Here is an 18898-nt window from a genome sequence, read left to right on the forward strand (position 1 = left end):
GCTTGGAGATTAGGAAGAAATTCCTCACGATGAGGGCGGGGAGGCCCTGGCCCAGGCTGCCCAGAGCAGCGCCTGCCTCACCCCTGAAGGGGTTCAATGCAAACCCCCCCTACAGCCCTCGCGCTCCTTCCCACTGCGCATGCGCGGGACCCGCCTCCTGCGCCCTCCCCCCTCCCTATTGCGCACGCGCAGGGCGGGGCCTCCCGCGCGCGCTCTCCCCGGCCCGCGCTGCGCATGCGCGAGTCCTCGCGCATGCGCAGCGCGGGCCGGGGAGAGCGCGCGCGGGAGACCCCGCCCCGCGCGCGCGCTTCCCGCCCTTCTGCGCGTGCGCGGGGCGGTGCCTCGCGCTCCTCCCCCCCCTCCCCCTCCCGCCCGGCGCCGCCGCCGCCATTTTGGTGCTCGGCGCTGCGAGGGGAGGACTCGGTAGGAGAAAGCGGGAGCTCGGTGCTTCTCCTCGCCCTGCCCTCCCTCCCTCCCGGCTGGCCCCGGCACACACCCTCCCGGGACACCCTCGCCGCGTTCCCGCGCCGCCCGCAGCCGCCGCCGGGCCGCCGCAGGCCTGAGGGAGCGCGGCGGGAAGGATGCCCCGCACGCCCCGGCGCTGAGGGAGACGCGGGGCCGTGACCAGCCCCACCCCGGTGCTGAGGGAGGCGCGGGGCTGCCTGCTCGCCTTTGCCGGGGCTGCGCTGGGCGCTCACCGCTCCTCTCCGGCCGCCTCGCCCTTCGGGTCCCCTCCCCGCGGCTTTCCGGGGCCTCGGCCTCCCCCTCCCCGCCGCAGCCATGTCCTCCGCCGCCCGCTTCGACTCCTCGGACCGCTCGAGCTGGTACGTGGGCCCCGTGTCGCGGGCGGAGGCGCAGACGCGGCTGCAGGGGCAGCGGCACGGGATGTTCCTGGTGCGGGACTCCTCCACCTGCCCTGGCGACTACGTGCTCTCCGTGTCCGAGAACTCCCGCGTCTCTCACTACATCATCAACTCCCTGCCCAACCGCCGCTTCAAGATCGGCGACCAGGAGTTTGATCATCTGCCCGCCCTGCTGGAGTTCTACAAGATCCACTACCTGGACACCACCACGCTCATCGAGCCCGCGCCCAGGTGAGTGCCGCGCCCGCTGCTGCCCTGCTCGGGCTGGAGCTGGTACCCGCGGGGGTAAGCAGAATGTGTCTTGCACCTCGTTTATTTACTGCAAACATCCTGATCTCGGGGACACAGACGCTCGGTATCTTCTACAAACATCTTCATATCTGCTGAGAGATGCAGATGCTTAATGTCATCTACAAACATCTTAATATCTCCAGGAAATGTCCTAGTATCTACTCAGAGATGCAGATGCTTAATATCACCTACAGACATCCTAATATCTGCCCAAAGATGCAGGTGCGTAGTTTCTACTATAAACATCCCAGCTTCTCCTCGGGGATGTAAACTCTGGACACCTTAAGAAAACGGTGAAGTGAGTGGTTAATCAACTCAAGGTTGAAGATGTGTGATGGAGTAAGGAAAGGGATGTCAGAATGGGAGAATTCATGATTGTTTAAGGGTTACCTGAAGGATAACCTTATCCTAACTAAGGTTGTGGAAAGGAAGTAAGCAGTTTTGTGTTAAAGTACAATTGTGTAATGTAATGTGTATCTATATTAGGTCAGTGTAACAACTGTATTAGTTGGGTAGGATTTTGAGCATAGGTTTTGTCAGTAGGCCTTGGGGTCTTCAGTAGGTGTGATGGTTTTGTGCAAGCTCTTCCACCTCATACCCTGCAGAATAGAAGTAGTGTTTCCACTCTAAACAAAAGACTTTGCTTCAGGCGTTTCTTCTTTTTGATTTTTGGTAGTAGCACTGAGTTGGGGTGTCCTGGTCCTGCCCAGCAGCACCAGGATCCTAACGCAAATGCAGGGCTGTGCTCTATGCACTAAAGAAACATTTACAGCCCTTCTTTGAAGCTGTTTCTAACAGCAGTGATTTTCGGTATGCTATAGCTTGGTGATCATTATGGGTTGCTCTGAGTCGGGTCATCCATGTAACGCATGTGGCCTGTCCTTATGGTGCAGGTAGGTGCACCCTGTGTCTCTGCCACTGACTGTTACTGTGCTGCAAGAGGGTGTGGTCTCGCCCTGTGCCAACCTTTTGTTCTGGCATTATCCTTCTGTTCCCAGGGTGGTTGAGAATTATAGAATAATGGAATGGTTTGGGCTGGAAGAGACCTCAAAGCCCATCCACGTCCATCCTCTTCCATGAGGAGGGACACCTCCCACTGGATCAGGTTGCTCAAAGCCCCATCCAGCCTGGCCTTGAACATGTCCAGGGATGGGGCAGCCACCACTGCTCTGGGCAACGTGCGCCAGGGCTTCCACACTCTCACAGCCTAAGATTTCATCTCAGTCTCCGCTGTGAAGTTGTGGTCTGCCCCTGCATCCATGCTGATTACAGTAGAACACACCTTTATGTGATTAGACTGCTTCACCCTGTCAAATTAGCTTTAGTACAACCTAGACAGCATTTTCCAACCTTCTAAAGTGGCATTTCCACCCCCCAAAAAAAAAAGTAAAACTGATCTCCCACAGTTTGGTTATGGCGCAGTTCATCTGTGCCCGCACGGTGTGTGCCACTGTGATGAGAAGTGCTCTTTGAGGAGTGACTTGGCTGTGAGCTTGTTCTTTGTCTTGTTCCCAATGTGGGACATACCTGCAGCTTGCATCAGTAAACTGCTTATCAAGAACTCTGGCACATATATTTTTTTAATTAATAAAGCCTTCCCCACTATGTTATTTCCAAACTTTTGGGATCCTTGAATAGAATTAAGTGAAATAAATGGAGAAAAGTAGTGACACATAAAAAAAACAAAATTAAAATTGCTTCGCTTCTAAATTCTGCCATTTAAAATCTTACTGTGTTTTGCAGATTAGCAGGTTCCTAGTGGGGAAGAATAACTTGGAAGTTTGTAGTCACAGTTTAACCTTGGTAAAGACTGGTTCCTAATGCCAATCGTAAATGTGGCAAAGGTTGATGAGTTGAAAAGCACAGATGGTCAAAAATCATCTTTCTGTAAAGCTGTCAGATAATGGAGGGTTGTGAGAAAGTTCTACCTTCAGGAACTCTTTAAGTGGGTGAGAAGCCTGCTGGGCGGTGATTGTGCTGTGGCTGGAGAGGTGGGTAGGTGAATAAAAAAGCATCACTCATTGTTGCAGGAATGTTTAAATGGAGCTGCCCAGCATTACATGCGTGCTTCAACTTGTGGACAGTTGGGAAGAACAATGTCTGCACTGAAGCAGTCTTTGTGCTTATGTCATTCCTCCTTAGCCTGGATACTGTTGTACCTTCCTGGGAGTGAAAGGTGTTCTAATCCCTGATGGCAATGTCTGACTAGGCTTTCTCAAAGCAGTTCAAACTTAGCTGATTCCAGGTGCTCACATGGTGTTTGCTGCGAATTGCATGAAATGTTTTATGAACGTTTTACAGTACCACCTTGTTTTCAAGGTTTGGATCACATCATGTTCTGTCAGCACACAGAGACAGAGGGTCTGACCTGCTGTGAGTTGACCGGCTTTGTTATAAAGCAGCAACTGGTATCGACTGGGTGGGTTTTTTTAGCATGATTGTTATTCTAAACTTTCCTAGAAAATTCGATGACATGGTTGGTGGGTTGAAATTGTGTTTGAAGGAGACTTCCTATAGTGTGAGATAGCACTTCTGGATTTATTTTTTTATTTCTTTTTCCTTAATGGACTCGATTTAGGATAGGGGTGGATGGGTGTGCTTCAGAACTGTTACTGTTCATTCTTATTTCCCCAGCATTATTGGGGGAACGTGACATACATGTGCTTGAGCTGTTGAAGGCTGCTGATTCTTTCAGTTTTGTGAAGTACAGCGTGAAGAGGTGGTTTTGGTGGTAGGATTAAGTAGTTATTTGTATATAGCCATACAACACTTCTAGCTCTTGTAAATGATATTTTAAACTCCTAAGCCAGTTGGAAACTGAGTAGTTTAAGGTTTCTATTTGTTGTGTCAATAGTGAGCTCTGACCATCATTGCAGATGTTGGTGAGCTCTTGCTGGTGCAGAACAACTGCTCTCCAAAGGGTTCTTCCCTCACCCCCCAGCTTTGGCTGCAGCATGGTGACTTAAAGCAGCACAGATCTTTGTCAGGGCTTCTGGTACCTCCCACAAAAAAATCGTAGGGATTTGACTTCCATTTACTTTGCAAGTAGCTAAAGAGAATTGAAGTAGGCTAATGATGTGATCTTGCTGTGGTAGCTTAGGTAATAAGCATCTGCTGTGGCCTATATATGTTAAGGGTTCTGACTGCTGCTTGGAATGAAATGTGCAAAGCTTAGGGTGAAAATAAATGGCAGTGAAAATAGTCTCATTTGATGAACAATCTTGCATATCACAGGCAATGAAGTGTGTTGGACAGTTGATGGGCAAAGTAAAAAACAATGATGTGAATAAATTAAAGGTAATATTATGGTTAATAAAGCAAAGGAGTATTTCTGGATGGTTAGCTTTTTCAGTTCTTGCTCCGCTCTTACCAGTGGATGTGCTTCGTGTATTGTCTGTTACAAAGATGTCGCTTCTAGGTTATTAGGTGTTTAAATATGCAATAAAGTACTTTGAAACTAATACTTTTTCTGTTATAATCTAAACAATTCCTTGAGAATTTAAGTTGTGAAAATAAGATTATGGAGCTTGCTTCCCTATTGCTTTCCAGAAAACTGGGAAAAAAGTTATTTTCTAAAAACAAAAGACCTATATCTCTACAGAGAAAGGAGTTTTCAGTATAGATGTGACTGGTTGTCCTCAAAGCTTAGAAAAATGCTGAAAGACAATCATTGGACTTTGAGATTTTAGTTAGAAAACTAAGTTTTATCACACCCTTCTCTTACCTTTGTGCCCTTTTTCCAATGCTCTCTTCAGGCAAGCATTCTGAGTTATGGAATTCTTTAGCAGTGAATGCTGAAGTTAGGAGTTCAGAGGATTGTTTAGCTCTCCAAGGGCCCCTCTACCCCAGGTCACCCAGATATTTTTTTGTTTCTACGTGTCACCCCTACACCCAAATAATTTTCATTTGGTTTTATGTATCATGACTCTCATAAATTAGGCTATTGAATTAATTTTATTCTCCCTAAGACACTCACAGCTATCCAAAACAGGTGGAGGAAGATTTGGCATTATTTCTCCCAGTTTTCTGTATCCACAATAGATTTTTGTTTTCTGGGGAAGCGTATTTGGGTATTTAAGTAATTGCTTGACAGCGCAAGCTGCTCATGAAATGCCTCACAGTGCTACCAAGCCAATACTTGTGTTACAAAGCTGAATAAGTAATTCTCGTCTAATTGGTATTCCTACTGTAAACTGAGTACTTGAGTTTGTTACTGGAAATACAAAAAAATAGCTATTGCTTACACCAAACCTTTTATAAACTTAGGTATCCAAGTCCGCCAATGGGATCTGGATCTGCCCCTGCTCTGTCTGCTGCAGAAGAAAATGTGGAATATGTCCGGACTCTCTATGACTTCCCTGGCAACGATGCTGAGGATCTTCCATTTAAAAAAGGCGAGATTCTGGTCATTGTAGAGAAGCCAGAAGAACAGTGGTGGAGCGCCAGAAACAAGGATGGTCGGATTGGGATGATTCCTGTTCCTTATGTAGAAAAGCTAGTCCGGTCTTCTCATGCAAAGCATGGAAACAGGAATTCCAACAGTTATGGTATTCCAGAACCTGCCCATGCTTATGCGCAGCCTCAAACCGCAAGTCCCCTTCCTGCAGTATCCAGTACACCTGGAGCAGTGATCAATCCTCTGCCGTCAACACAGAATGGACCAGTCTTTGCCAAAGCTATACAAAAGAGAGTACCCTGTGCGTATGACAAGACTGCGCTGGCATTAGAGGTAAGTGTTTCTTCTCAAGTGTTCTGGTTTTCAATTGTTTTGTATAAGAAGAAACTAAAAATTGTTAGTGGCGAAGTAGGTGGGGCCGACTCCGTATGTCAAGGGACTGAGAAATGAGGTTATGTTCTGAAGAAAGATCTTCAAAAAATTGCTTAATCTATACACCACTTCCTTTGAGAAAAGTGACCAAGTCACTTCAGGACGTGCGTTTACCCTCTATTCTTGCCTGTTCAGCAGTCCGGTATGCTACAAGGGTTGTGGAGTGCATACAGCTTGCTGTGGAAGTCAGTGCTAGGGAGAGGGTGACTGCTTCTCCGCCTGATCTTGGGGAAAGAAAGGGATGTTTCATTAATCGTGGCAGAATTCCAAGTTGAGAACTGGCCGTAGCATCCTGCAGAGAAAGGTAAGGATTGCTGATAAACAGTCTTCTGATCCTCAACGATAGTAGGAGAAACACTTGAGTATCTGGTGTTGAGAGCTGAAATCTGGGCAGAAATACATCAGAAGTGCTCTAGTCCCTTCCACTATGCTTTTCAGAAATGGAATTTGAGAAACCTTAAGACCTGAAATGGGGGCAAGTGTGTTAGATGAGAGTCTGGAGTGTGTCACCTGGAAAAAGTGCTGGTCTCAGTTGAAATTTGAGTGTGCTGCAATACTTCAAAAAGCAAATGCAAGGAAATAAGCAAAGGGAGCAGCAGCATTTTAGCAAGGAAAATAATAGTGTAATTTAAAATACTTTTGAACTTTTCCTGTTGCTTTTGGTCAATTACTTTGCAAGTTAAAGCTATTACCTGTAGCTGATACTTTGAACTGACATTTGAAAGGTTATATTTGTAACTTCCCGTTATTCATAATATGCCCTAAGTGTTTTTCCTCCTGTATTTGTAGAACCTCTACAGCTGATTACTCTTACAGGGTCACAAGTTAGTTATGTATCACTGGATTTTCCTTGAGTCTTATGAAATCTAGCAGCTTGTTATTGGTGAGCAATGTGTGAAAGTTGTTGTAGAGCAACATGTAAATTGGTGCCAGCTGCACTGTTCAGGAGATTCAACCCAAACTATTCATGCTTCTGCAAACAAAGCAAGGCAAGTGATTGATTTTGTGTTATCAGTGGAATTAGTTCAGGGAGCTTGCTTTGGTGTAGGGTAGCGGGACTACTTGGAAGGATGGCCCTCACAAATAGATTTTTTTACTTGCTCTTTAGTGGCCTAGTTAATCCCATCACTTTATCTGCTGTAGGATTAACCAGTAGGATTAACTGACCAATGTGTAGGTTTGAATTGGTTCAAACCTTCAAATTGCTGAAGTTTTGTTTGAGAGACTCTTCCGCTGAATTCTGATCACTCGCTGCCTCATGTCTTTGTCTCCCACCACTGGCGTGTTTTGTCTTCCTGTGTAGTCTGTTTTCTTTGCCAGTGCACTTTAGCCATACTGGCTTCTCAGCAGGCTTTGGAAGAGGATTCTGGGAACTGATTTACATTTTCATTAAAATCAGCGATTACAGCTTCTCCTTATCTATCCGTGCACAGGGAACTTTAGCAACCTCATTATAGTAGTATTTTTTTGTCACCTGTACTGTTCTTAAAGAAGAAAAACCAACTTCTTGTCATAGTCTGTTCTGCATGATCACTAAATGATCTGGATTATTTGAAGCTTCTGTTTTATAAGAGCATGAAAGTAGCTAGTGGTAGAGAAAGAACAGATTATGGGAATGTTTTGGGGAAGCAAGTTGATGGTGGTGTTCTTTCAGAACAGTGCTAGTTGGCAGTGCTCTACCTTATAGGTATACTCCAATTGCAGTTCAGCTCATACAGGCAGTATACCTTGTCAGTGTAATTATGCAGTGTCCAATTGTGTAATTGCATTTAAACTGACAGTACAAGAGGAAAATATCTGCTTTGCTACCCCTAGTGTTGTGTGGTCAGCACACAAACAGTACTTAAAAGGAAGAGAATACCATCTGGAGTAACTAAAACCATTGCGTAGTAATCTGCTTGACTTCCTTTTAAGTGGAGGGGCGTCATTCTCCTGCATTCAGTTTGAGAGTGTGACAAGCTCTCTGCTTGCCAGTCTAGTTTTTCTCTTACACGCTGTTGCTTACAAAAGCTGCCAGAAGTGTTCTTTCAGAAAAGATGAAAGATTCATAGCCTGTTAGAAGTGTGTTTTATAAGGAAGGTGTTGTTATTGCTTTAAATTTCTCACATGGAAAAAGTAAAACACATGAATATTCAGCTGAAAATCTGAAACGAGATCTGTTTGGTTGGATAGTGCTTAAAGTGTGGCAGTTTTAAGGGCATCTACAGTGTTGTTTCGGTAAGGATACTGGTTAATACAGCATTTATTTCACATTCACATTGGTGATATTGAAGTGCCTAACATCAAAATGGTGACTTGGTCCTACTGCATTATGTGCTCTACTTTTGTTTTCTAAAATATAAAAGAAAATAGTAATCTGTTTAAAGCAAGCTTTAAGTACTGCTACTATCTCAAGGCATACATCTGGGATATGTATAACTTCGGGCATCTCCCTGCACTGCTGAAGAATTAGTAAAGCTTGTGATATAAATTGTATGTATTTCTAACCTTTACATATGCTGTCTCAGTCAGGTGAGCTACCTTGGCAGTTCAGAGTTAATGTTTTTGAGGTGATTGAAGCCTGCAGTTTTTCCTTACAACTTGCACTACTTCTGATGTAGCGTTTTCATGGATACTGGCATTAAAAAAACCCAAAACAAAACAAACAAAAAAAAAGCCCAAAACCGAACAAACAAACCACAGAAAAAAAACCAACACAACCAACCACACTTGACTTGTGTGCTTTCAGCCAAGAAGCTATTTCCTTCCTTTCTAGTACTACAGAGGGAGGAATATGAAGGACAGGGATACAGTGTCCCGTACTTATGGGGACTGGAGCTATACATTAGTCATTTACTGCTATTCTTCCATCCTGCTTTTCTTTGGGAAAACTAGGAAGGCAGTCCTGTGTTCAGAGCTTGTATAGGGTAGCGCTTTAAGAAGGGGATGAATTCTATAAGAGCAGAGGTACTTCAGCAGTGTTGGTATGATTGAGAGCAGCAAGGTCTACCTTAAAGTTCCTCAGCCTTTAATTACCTATAGTATGACAGCGAGGCTGCTAACAGTAATACAGTACTGAAGCCGTTTTAAACTAGCAGGCTCTAACCAGCACGGGAAGCGTGAGCAGTGCCTGCTACACCAGAACCTGGGATGTTTTACCTTATTATCTCTTGGTAGCTGGGTACTTCTTTTTCACATCTTCAATGGCTGGGTGATCACTAACTTCTAGAAGACACAGGGTTTTTTTTGTCCAGCATAGTCAGAGTAGGTAAACTGGATAATTTATCTGCTGGATAATCCCCTTAAAAAATTCATGAGCTGTTGGAAGGTTAATTCAGGATCCAAATAACAAATTTCATATTAATTTATAAAGCAGAATGAAATGGCAAAAGGAACCAGACAGTGGGGGACTGGCAGCAGGCAGATGTGTTCTTACCTGTGTTGCAAACACTGTAATAAGTGTCCTGGACTGTTCTGAAGGCAGTAGTTGTCCTAGAGTTCATTCCAGATTTAGCATGAGTGTTTGGGGTTTTTTAATTAAACAAAAGCTTCACTGTATTTTTATAGTAAAGTTTTTATTATAATGATGGCTTTCTCTAGACCTCTGCCAGCATTACGATACAAAATAGTTTGTGTTCATGATATATCACAGACATGTGTGTTTATGCTAGTACAGCATTAACCTGGCACTGTAATGGTTTGGTGAAATGAATACCCATTTCCGTAATTACATAACTGACTGACTGCATTTCTCTTGAGCCTGTTACAATTAGGTTGTCGTTAACTTTTTTCCTCTTCAGAGGAAAGTTGGAACAAGTAGGCCAAAATGTGCTAGTAGGAGAACTTTCTTAATTAGGAAATTAGGCCTCTGCTTTCACTAGACAACAAGCATTGTGCTTGTCTTAAGCCAAGGAAACTTAGTGTTGCAGCGTTAAACATCAGAACGCATCTAACCCACAAGGATTGTAAGCAAAATATTGAGGCTGTATTTGTGTGGTGTCAGGTGTTGATCTGGGAGCTTTAATGCTGGTAACTATTGGACTGAAAGTGACGTTGGCAGCAGGATTCTTGTGGCTATTCCACTGCGCACCAGCTTTTCAGTCTGCTACCTTTGAAAACAGAGCTGAAATAGAGATTTTTGTCTGCAATCTGAATCTTTGTAACTTCCTTTTCCAGTCAGTTGTTGATGGTTCCCCTTGTCATAGTGCTGAATGCCTCACAGTTTCATACATACTCACCCTCGTGGCTGTTTGCAGTGTTGGGTTTTCAGACAGAACTGAAAGTGACCTGGATAACGCAGACAGGATCCTGTGCTGCAGTGAGGTTCTGTGCAGCTCAGGAATGCCAGTCTGTGGGAGCTTTGAGCTCTCCACATTGTCTACAGCCGTGACAGCCGGCTTAATCAGGTGGAGACAGGCTGCCATCATTTAATGAAAAGCAGCATGTGGTGCTGCAGCCCTGACTCTGCCAACTGTCCTCCCTGTACTTGAAATGCAAACTTCCATTGGTTTACTCTGTTCCTAGATGAGGCCAGATTGATTACATCTAGGACTTCAGCATTTCTCTGCTGCCTTTTGACCCGCCGTCCTGTCTCAAGAACGGTTGAAGGTCTGTCCTCTGAACCACTTGATTCCCAGTTGTGGGCATCGACTGTTGTTCTTGTGGCATGCAGTATCATAAGTGAAGGATAATCAAGCTGTGCTTTCAGCCTGTTGGTTTCTTGAATCTTCTAATACATAAAGCACTGGCTACTTCAGCATCTGTCGTCCTTTTTGCAGTATGACCGAACTCTACCTCTTTTGTAGCTCAGCTTTGTACCTTTTGGGGACAGTGGCACATCAAGCAATTTCTTATGGTTGAGCCTTATTTATTCTTTTCTAGAACAAGCAGCTGGTCTGAACAGTTGTTTAGTTGTTGGTACTAATGTGTTACAGAAGGAGGTGAGTTGAGGTACTCATTAGGATAATGACTGAGGTTGGACACTCTGTGAATTCCAGAGAGTTTTCTATAGCTATTGACCCAGCAGGCTACAATAATTTAAAGTTTTGATCCAGTTTTATGTCCTTAAACTTATGCTACAGCCATAGTACTATGAGCATATAGTTATTGGAATAGATGTAAAACATGTTGAATTGGTTGACTGTGTGGCTAAAATGGCATGCAGGTGAGCTTTGCAGTGTAAGAATCATCTTCTCATGGGTGATAGGTATGGGAGAGTTGAGAGGGAATGAAGTAACCTTTCTGACTGGCATGTCCCACGGCTCGTGCTTCCCCAAGGCTTTGAGTTTGTGCTATAACAGGGAGATAATGAAAGGATACCACCTAAAATAGTTTGATTTTTTTATCATTTTGATAGAACCAAATGGCTGCATTTCAGAAGTATTACTCATTTCCGCAGTAATTTTGTGAAATTGGTTATTAGCTGCAACTGTCCCTTTTCTAATATTTACTGTAGTTACCACAGAGTGAATGGAGTAAACAGGAAGGGAGGTGTAACACTAGAGCTGCTGCAGCAGACCACACGTGCAGCTATTCCGAAGCATTTGAGGGAGAGATGACTGTTCAGCTGATCTGAAAGGCTACTCATCACATGGGATATTTTGCTTTGTAAATTGTGCTAATCCAAATTAAATACAGGCACTGAGCAATGAGAGGAGTATAACTTAGCATCATTGGGCTGATGCTTCTCGCTTGATCATAGTTTAGCTCTTCTTGTCTTTCAATGCCAAATAGGAAGAGACACAGTTATGGTAGGAAGGGCCTCATGTGTCGTCATTGCCGTTTCAAATTCTTGGGCAGGAAGTAGAGGAGAAAACAGCTGATAAAGCTAGAGTTTGTACATCTAATACTTGGGAAAGAGTTAGAGATTGCTATTGCCCAGTTCTGAAGCATTGTTGTAGAAACTACAGGGGCTTCTCAGGCTGTGATGATCAGAACTAGAAGTTCAACAATGGTTTTTTTTTCCCATGGGAATCCCTCTTCAAAGAACTGAATTTCCTTTGCAATAAGGCAGCTGATGTTCTGATGGTAGCTTTGGCGATGCTGATTTATATCTAGGCTATGTATGTTGTTGCTTTAACAAGCAAGCTTTCCAATAGGAAAAGGTGTGCTTCAGCAGTTTGTCTGAATATGGAAACATACATTTTGTTAAAAGGAGTGCAGACAGGATCATCATGTTTAGCAGCAAAATGTTGGTATTTTAGTTATGTAAAAGTAAATTTTCTTTACAAGTAACCCTTATACCAAGATGAGGATGTTTCTTCCCTTGTAATGGGCTTGTATTTGTTGTTCCTCTTCGCTTGGTTTCTGTTTGTTTCAGAGATGATTCCCATGTGGGATAACTTTTTTCTTTTTAATTACGCAGGTTGGAGATATCGTGAAGGTTACAAGGATGAATATAAACGGTCAGTGGGAAGGAGAAGTCAATGGTCGAAAAGGGCTCTTCCCATTCACACATGTCAAAATATTTGATCCTCAAAACCCAGATGAGAATGAATGATTCCCTCTGCCCGATTCACACTGCTGCTTCATTTTCCTGGCTATCATGAGCGTTGTTTGAGGTGGGATGATGACTTAATGGCACATTGCTAGCATTGCCCATTTTCCAGCTTGCTGCAGTCTGACGGTTCTTTTTATATACATGTGGAATACACAACTGAAGTCACTGCCTGAACTTCATACTGTAGATGCATCATCCAGAATTTAGTTTCACTTTTAAGACACTGTTGGGCCTTAAGCTGGAGGAGACTGAACCAGTGTATAGCAGAGAAGTGTGGGAAGAAATCCTTTCCTGTCGAGCCTTCCATGGACTGTTTCTGGCTTATTTAGTAGGAAGAGCCCTAGTGTTAGAAAAAACATGCAACCCATGCATTACTGTCCAACAAAAAGCAACAACAAAAATGCAATTTTAGGACTGAAGAAGACTTAGTTTTAAGAGAACCTGTCCTAAGGTAGTACATTTTAAATGGTGGTCTCTTTCAAGGACAATAATTGAAGCTTATGTATTCTAAGCAGTTGTATTAGAAGCTGCTCTTTTCTGTTAACTCTGAAGCTTGTTGTTGGCCTTCCTGAAGCTGTGTTAAATGCAAATAACCGTTGATTGAGCTGTGTTGAAGCTGAGGCATTTATTTATAAGGAAACTTGGGGGGGGTGGGGGGGGGGAGGGTGATACTTGTAACCTGGTTTTGACATATTGAGCGCATTTCTGTTGATTTTTTTTTTGCAAGCACTAACTGTAGCATGTGAGCTTTAAAGGGAAACACTTTTGGCCATGTACAACTCTTCTGCAGTGTTAAAAGTGTCCTCGTATTAGTACAGAAGTGCTCGTTATCAGGCTGTTATTGGTAGACAGCTTGATCAGATTGCCATGGTGTGGAGAGGCAGGACAGGAGTGAGACAGAAGAACTTGGTGAATACCGATAAAAACCTCTTATTTAAACATACAGCTTTGACACCCGTTTGTCTGTTGGTTCCCTCTTCTCTCCAAAGCTTCCAGCTCTGCCAGCCCAAGCTTGTTGAAAGTTCCCTTTCAAACACATTACCTTTTTTCTAGGATGTCTCCACACTGCTGAGCTTCTTTTCCAGAGCTGCTTTTGTCGTCTTTTCCTCCCTGTTTTCACTTGCTTGCATCCCAGGCCCTCTGCTTCCCTCTTTTTTCACCCTCCCAACTGAGTTGGCTCTGGCCCCAGATCCCTCCCCTCCCAGCATCCTCTAGGAAATGGTTAATTGCAGTGAGCTGCTTGGGTTCCCCCATGTGAGGGAAATGAGTGCTCAGGCTGGAGGAGACTACAGAGATGTCTGTTACTGGTGTAACTTCTTCCCCTTGCAGCAAGGAACTACATGGCTGCGGCTAAGTGCGTTGAGTTCATGCCATGCAGGTTATGTCGTCAGCCTGTGGACAGGATAGGAAAGCTTAGCTACAGCATTATCCTGTGCTGTCGCCTTTACATGTGTTTTGTAGGTGAACTGGAATGCTCTTTTAAAAAGAATTGAACACTGAATTAACAGGATACACGTCTGCAAAGACTACAGCTACAAACCCTCCTATTTCATACAGCCTGGTTAAAGAAAAAATGACTGTTGCAGAAGCTGACAGTCAAACAGCAGCCCCTTTTTTTTCAGCTTTTGAAGGCTGTCAGTTGTAGCAAAATGAGAGACTTCAGACACCTGTAGAATCTTATTGGTTCTTATAAATGTCACGTTATATAAAAGTTGTTTTAAGTTCCAGCATGTTTTCTTGTTGATTTGTGTCGCTTGATCCTTACAAAAGCAGGTTGGTTTTAGCTCATGTGCAAGTGCCACGGGATCCTTAGTTGGAAGACGCTGAAGAAATGCAAGACTGGTGTTGGCAACAAGACAGTCACAATGCTGGGGTTGTTTGACGAAATCTCTCTTCATCTGTAGTTGTTCTCTGTAGTAGTGGGCAAGTGGCTGACAGCCTAGAAGTTCTTGTAGAGCATTTTACTACCAAATTAACTGTGAAGTAGGGTAGCATTGACTGAAGTGTTTGGTGCTGTAAGAGTAATTCTTGACAATAGGCATTGACGTTTTGTCTTGCAAAGAAAAGCTATGCAGCTCTCTCAAAGGTCGTGCTTTTTCTATGCCCCAACTGTACCCGTGAGTTTACTACATAGCTTATACTACTGAAAGTCATCTTTGGAATACAGAAACTGCACTAAACTCAGTCTGCTGCAGAGAAATCTTATTTCAGACCTGACCTAGTTACAGGCAGCTCTTCAGAAGACTGATTGTAGAATTCTTCCTTTGCATGGCAAATAAATACTGTGAGATTTGAGATCTTGAGCACAGCTTTTGACCCGGATTTCTTTTACTGCAATAAATGTCTGAACTCATACCCTCATCGCAGAAACTATACACTTTGAACACAAGCATTGATTAAGGTTTAATTATGTTCTGATACTGCAGAAAAAAAAGTATTTTGCCTTCAAAACTATGCAAAATGTGTGTAGTGGCTTCTGATGCGAAGACAAGAATTCTTAGATGCCTGTGAACCTGGTTGTGGGCCGTGGATGTTTGTCTCTTGAGTAGCAGCGATGCGGTTCAGGTATGTGAAATGTGGTTTAAATGTAGCATACTGACCAGCCTGTGCTGACTGTAACCTTGCTTCAAAATGTCTTTGCTGTTTTACTAGGAGACAAGTTCTTTCCTATAAAGGCTGCATTTGATCAGTTTTGTGTTTCTGTCTGAAGGACTCTGGATTCTCAATTGCTCCTTGCTTGCTTACACGTGTGCTGTCTGTTGCTTTATGAAGCCTCCTAAACTTGAGTGATAACCTGTCAGTGTAGCTGTTCCCCAGGTGTGTCAGGTATCCTTTGCGTGAAGCACGAGAGCCACAAGCGATGGCTTCAATCTATGCACCATTACAGCTGTTCTTGCTTCTGAACTGGGAGCTGGTTCAGTGCCCCGGTGCTGCAGTAGTTAACTATCATGAGAGGCTTCTGTTGGACTTCTGTTGTGTACATGTGTATATAGACATGGAAGCCTCTGACCAGTCTGAAAGTTGACATGAAAACTGTTTTAATCAGTGGCCATCACTGGATAAGCGCTAATTTAATTCATGATTGTTTACAAATGGGGAAGGAATAAACAAAAGGGAATATCCTGTTTGGGTTGGGGCTCTGAAGAGCCTGAGCATTATTTTTGTAAAGGGAAAAACAGCATTCTTTGTGCCATTTTATGTGCCTGTAAAGTACTTTTTATATTGTATTCGCATCCTGGGAACGAGTGGCCTGCCTTTGTTTTCTAGTCAAGTTTTCAAGCATTTTCCTCAATCCCTGCATTGGAAAGTGAGACCTGCCTAACAGACTGCCTTGGGGACCAGCGAGCTACAAGAGGTGTCAGCTCCTGGTGGTTATGGGAAATTAAAGTGGTTTGGGACAAGGATACAGTTATTGTAGTGGGAAAGGTGGCCTTGCATTTGAGACAGTCTTCACTGTGTAAACTTCCAAACACAAAATGTAAATTAAAGACCATGATCTTCAGGCAATAATATTAAAGTGTAAGCTTTTAAAGTTTATTTTGGGGATCATAGCTTGTTTTATTTTTTGTGCTACAAGATTAACAGTATTAAATGAACTATATTCTTAGAATATATGGAGTGTCTTTTCTTAAGATTAGTGCCTTTTTAATTTCTTACTCCACTTATTTCATAGAACTGGTCCCAACATCAAGCCACTTTTTTTTTCCCAGTGCCCTGTTTGTACAGTCTAAATAAAACTTGCCTCAACTTACAGTATTATTTGTTGTCTTTAGTCTTAAAACCCTGACACTGTTAGAGTATTTCAGTCCTTGCTCTGTCACTCTGATGTACCTGCTAGGGCACAGCAAAAACAGGAGGTCATCTTCTACCTCTCTGCAGTCAGTCCAGATGGAAAGCAGCGCTCGTGAGAACTTAGAGGTCTTTAATGTTTGGCATTGCTTAGTTAAATCATTAACAATGTGTTGAAACTTGAGATGGTCTTAGGTAGGAGAGAGAGAGAGAGATAGGAGATGCACCAGTCACTTGGCTGCTGCGAAGGAGAAGTCTAAAGAGCTTGTGTTGGTTCCCTGAGCTTTGGGTTATTCACAGCCTCATGCTTGTCTTCTGGTGCGCAGCATTCCCTGTGGTGTTAATAAACGTTCCTTGCCAGCTCTGCATGGCATCTTATCATCAGGTGGTCACCCTGGGCAGATTATTTTCAGAGAAAAGCAGTAGTATTGCACATCTGCAGGCATGAACAGGTAAGTTGCTGGCAGCAGGCTGGATAATCCTGTTTCTAACAATGTTGTTCGCCTTGTGCTATTCAGCAGTTTGTGTAGCCAAAGCAAGCACTGCCTGCTTTACCAGCATCTGCTCCCTATATGGATATTTCCCCTTTTCTCATCCTTGTTTAATTAAAAGGTTTTGTTTCTAAACCAGTGCAATAACAAATGCTTCTTTAGATCAACTAGTGGTTTGCCTGGGGGAGCTTCCACCAGTCAGAAATCTGCCTGTGGACGCTGATAAAATGTTGCCACAGCCAAAGAACATGTTTCCTTGTAATTTTTGGTGTGATCTGCAATCCTTGTGGCTTGCGCACATGTAAAACGTTTCCAGGTTTGTGTTCCCCAGCAGGGATGGCCTACCTTGGAGCAGTGGTAGCGGTTTCTGGCCCTCACTCTGTCCTCCACCTTGTTTTGGAGGATGGATTAGGTGCTGTGGCAGCAGCTGCTGAAGCCCCAGTCACAGCTCTGTGGGGTAAGGTAAAGCAGCTCTGATTTCAGGTTACCTTAATGTCCCAAGCTGCAAGCGCTGGCAGGCGCTGTGCAAACAGCTGAACCCTGTTGTGCAGGACGGTGAGTCCAAGGGGGACAGGCAGGCAGCAGAGAAAAGCCATCACAGCTGTCCCAAAGCGAGCCTCATGCTCTGAAATCTGAGCCCTGAGAGCTTGCCCTCAGCCAAAGTTGCACCAATTACTGTAACGCGTTAGTGTGGGCTGGTGTGTGCGCACCTTGACACAGGTTATCAGCGCTGGACCAGCTGCCACAGGAGCAGCCTGGGAAGCCAGAGCCGACCCCTCTGACTTGGACCCATCTCTGCTTTGCAAGGGATCCTGTTTTGCACCAGAAAACCCTTGCTTGATGTGGTGATGGCTGTTCCCCGGCGACCCCAGCAGCCTCTCATGGGGTACACAGCATGTCACCCTGCAGGAGGTGCCCCCTGTGCTGCTCTAGAGGCAGGCAGAGGAGCAAGAGCTGGTGGAGTTAGCACAGCACTCACCTCAGATAACCTTCCCAGCACCTGCTTGCTTCATTCCAGGCATTTTGTAACTAGAACCCTCCCCTGCACTCATCTAATGCTGCTGGCGCACCAGACAATAGGGATCAGAGCTAAATCTGGGGAATCCACAGGGAACCGGCTCCTGCTTTGTATGTCCTGGCTGGTCCAACAAGGGCAGCTGAAAGTCAGCACTGAAAAAGCCTTCACTTGTATTCTTGCATTTGGTTGAGAAATTAAGCACTAAAGCACAAAAGAAACCATGGATCCCATGGACTGTTAGCACCCCTCCACTCTGTTTCCCTCCATGGTATTTCCCACTCTATCTACTGCATCCTCTCCAGCCCCTGGGGTGGTAAGAGCTCTCGCTTGCATGGCAGAGGGTGACAGGGCCAAAAGGCAGTGCTGGTCGTGCTGCTTTGCCTTCCCCAGCTGCCCCAGGGGCTGCTCCAGCACTCGGGGAAGTGGCAAGGCAGAGGAGACCTATTTCAGAAAGACAGAAGGGATTGACATAAGCGAACAACAGAAGCCGGTTTGAAACCCTTGGCACTCAACCTCTGCTCAGCCCACCACTGCTCTGCAGCCAAGTCAGTTTGTGAGCCCTCCTGGGATGCTCCTGACAGAAAGGACAAACCCAGCCAGGCCTCAGAGTGCAGTCAGCATCGTTAGCTTGTCATTAGCAACGTAAATGCTCAACTTGCCCCTTTTTCATTACTGTGAAGTACCCACAGTGATTTGTGTGTCCAGTCTCTAATCACAGGGTTTTTAAATGTATTTTATGTTACTTTATTAATTTGCTATGGGCTATGAGGTCAGTCAGGTTCTTCTCACTGGGACTTTTGCATGCTGAGCCCATTTCTGTAATCTTGGACTGCCTCCTTTGTGCCGTCACCTTGTGACCAGTGGTACCAGTAATCCACTGACCTTGAGGAGAAAACAGCTTTTCTCTTTGCAGTTGTCGCAGTGGTGATCAGGCTGTGAGGCTGCTGCGAAGACTGATGCCCACACAGCCCTAGGCCGGCTTCCCACTGAGTATCCAGCCTCGCACACTGCATGGTGCAAAGGGAGTGCAATTTATCAGCCTTAGTAGTCTTATTGCAAGAAAGAGCCCTATCCCTCACCGACAGTGCCTCCTGCTGCCCTGACTACCTGGAATAGCTGCGGCTACTCAGCGTTTTGGAG

The 18898-nt window shown here is 44.6% G+C and overlaps 1 protein-coding gene across 1 annotated transcript; it reads left to right on the top strand.

The window, feature by feature from the left end:
- The first annotated feature begins 641 nt into the window (after positions 1-641).
- On the top strand, positions 642-16072 carry CRKL (CRK like proto-oncogene, adaptor protein). The gene is made up of 3 exons (XM_069870636.1): positions 642-1094; positions 5421-5883; positions 12326-16072. Exons 1-3 carry the CDS (start codon positions 781-783, stop codon positions 12458-12460), a joined length of 912 nt encoding a protein of 303 aa, XP_069726737.1. The 5' UTR covers positions 642-780; the 3' UTR covers positions 12461-16072.
- Positions 16073-18898: the final 2826 nt, after the last annotated feature.

Source organism: Phaenicophaeus curvirostris, chromosome 17 (genome assembly GCF_032191515.1).
Source record: "Phaenicophaeus curvirostris isolate KB17595 chromosome 17, BPBGC_Pcur_1.0, whole genome shotgun sequence".
NCBI lineage: Eukaryota > Metazoa > Chordata > Aves > Cuculiformes > Cuculidae > Phaenicophaeus > Phaenicophaeus curvirostris.

Excerpts from the sequence above, each read along its gene's own strand:
- CRKL (XM_069870636.1), top strand. The coding sequence starts at position 781 with ATGTCCTCCGCCGCCCGCTTCGACTCCTCGGACCGCTCGAGCTGGTAC. Across the intron at positions 1,095-5,420 it reads CTCATCGAGCCCGCGCCCAG|GTATCCAAGTCCGCCAATGG; the intron begins GTGAGTGCCGCG and ends TTATAAACTTAG. Across the intron at positions 5,884-12,325 it reads AGACTGCGCTGGCATTAGAG|GTTGGAGATATCGTGAAGGT; the intron begins GTAAGTGTTTCT and ends TTAATTACGCAG.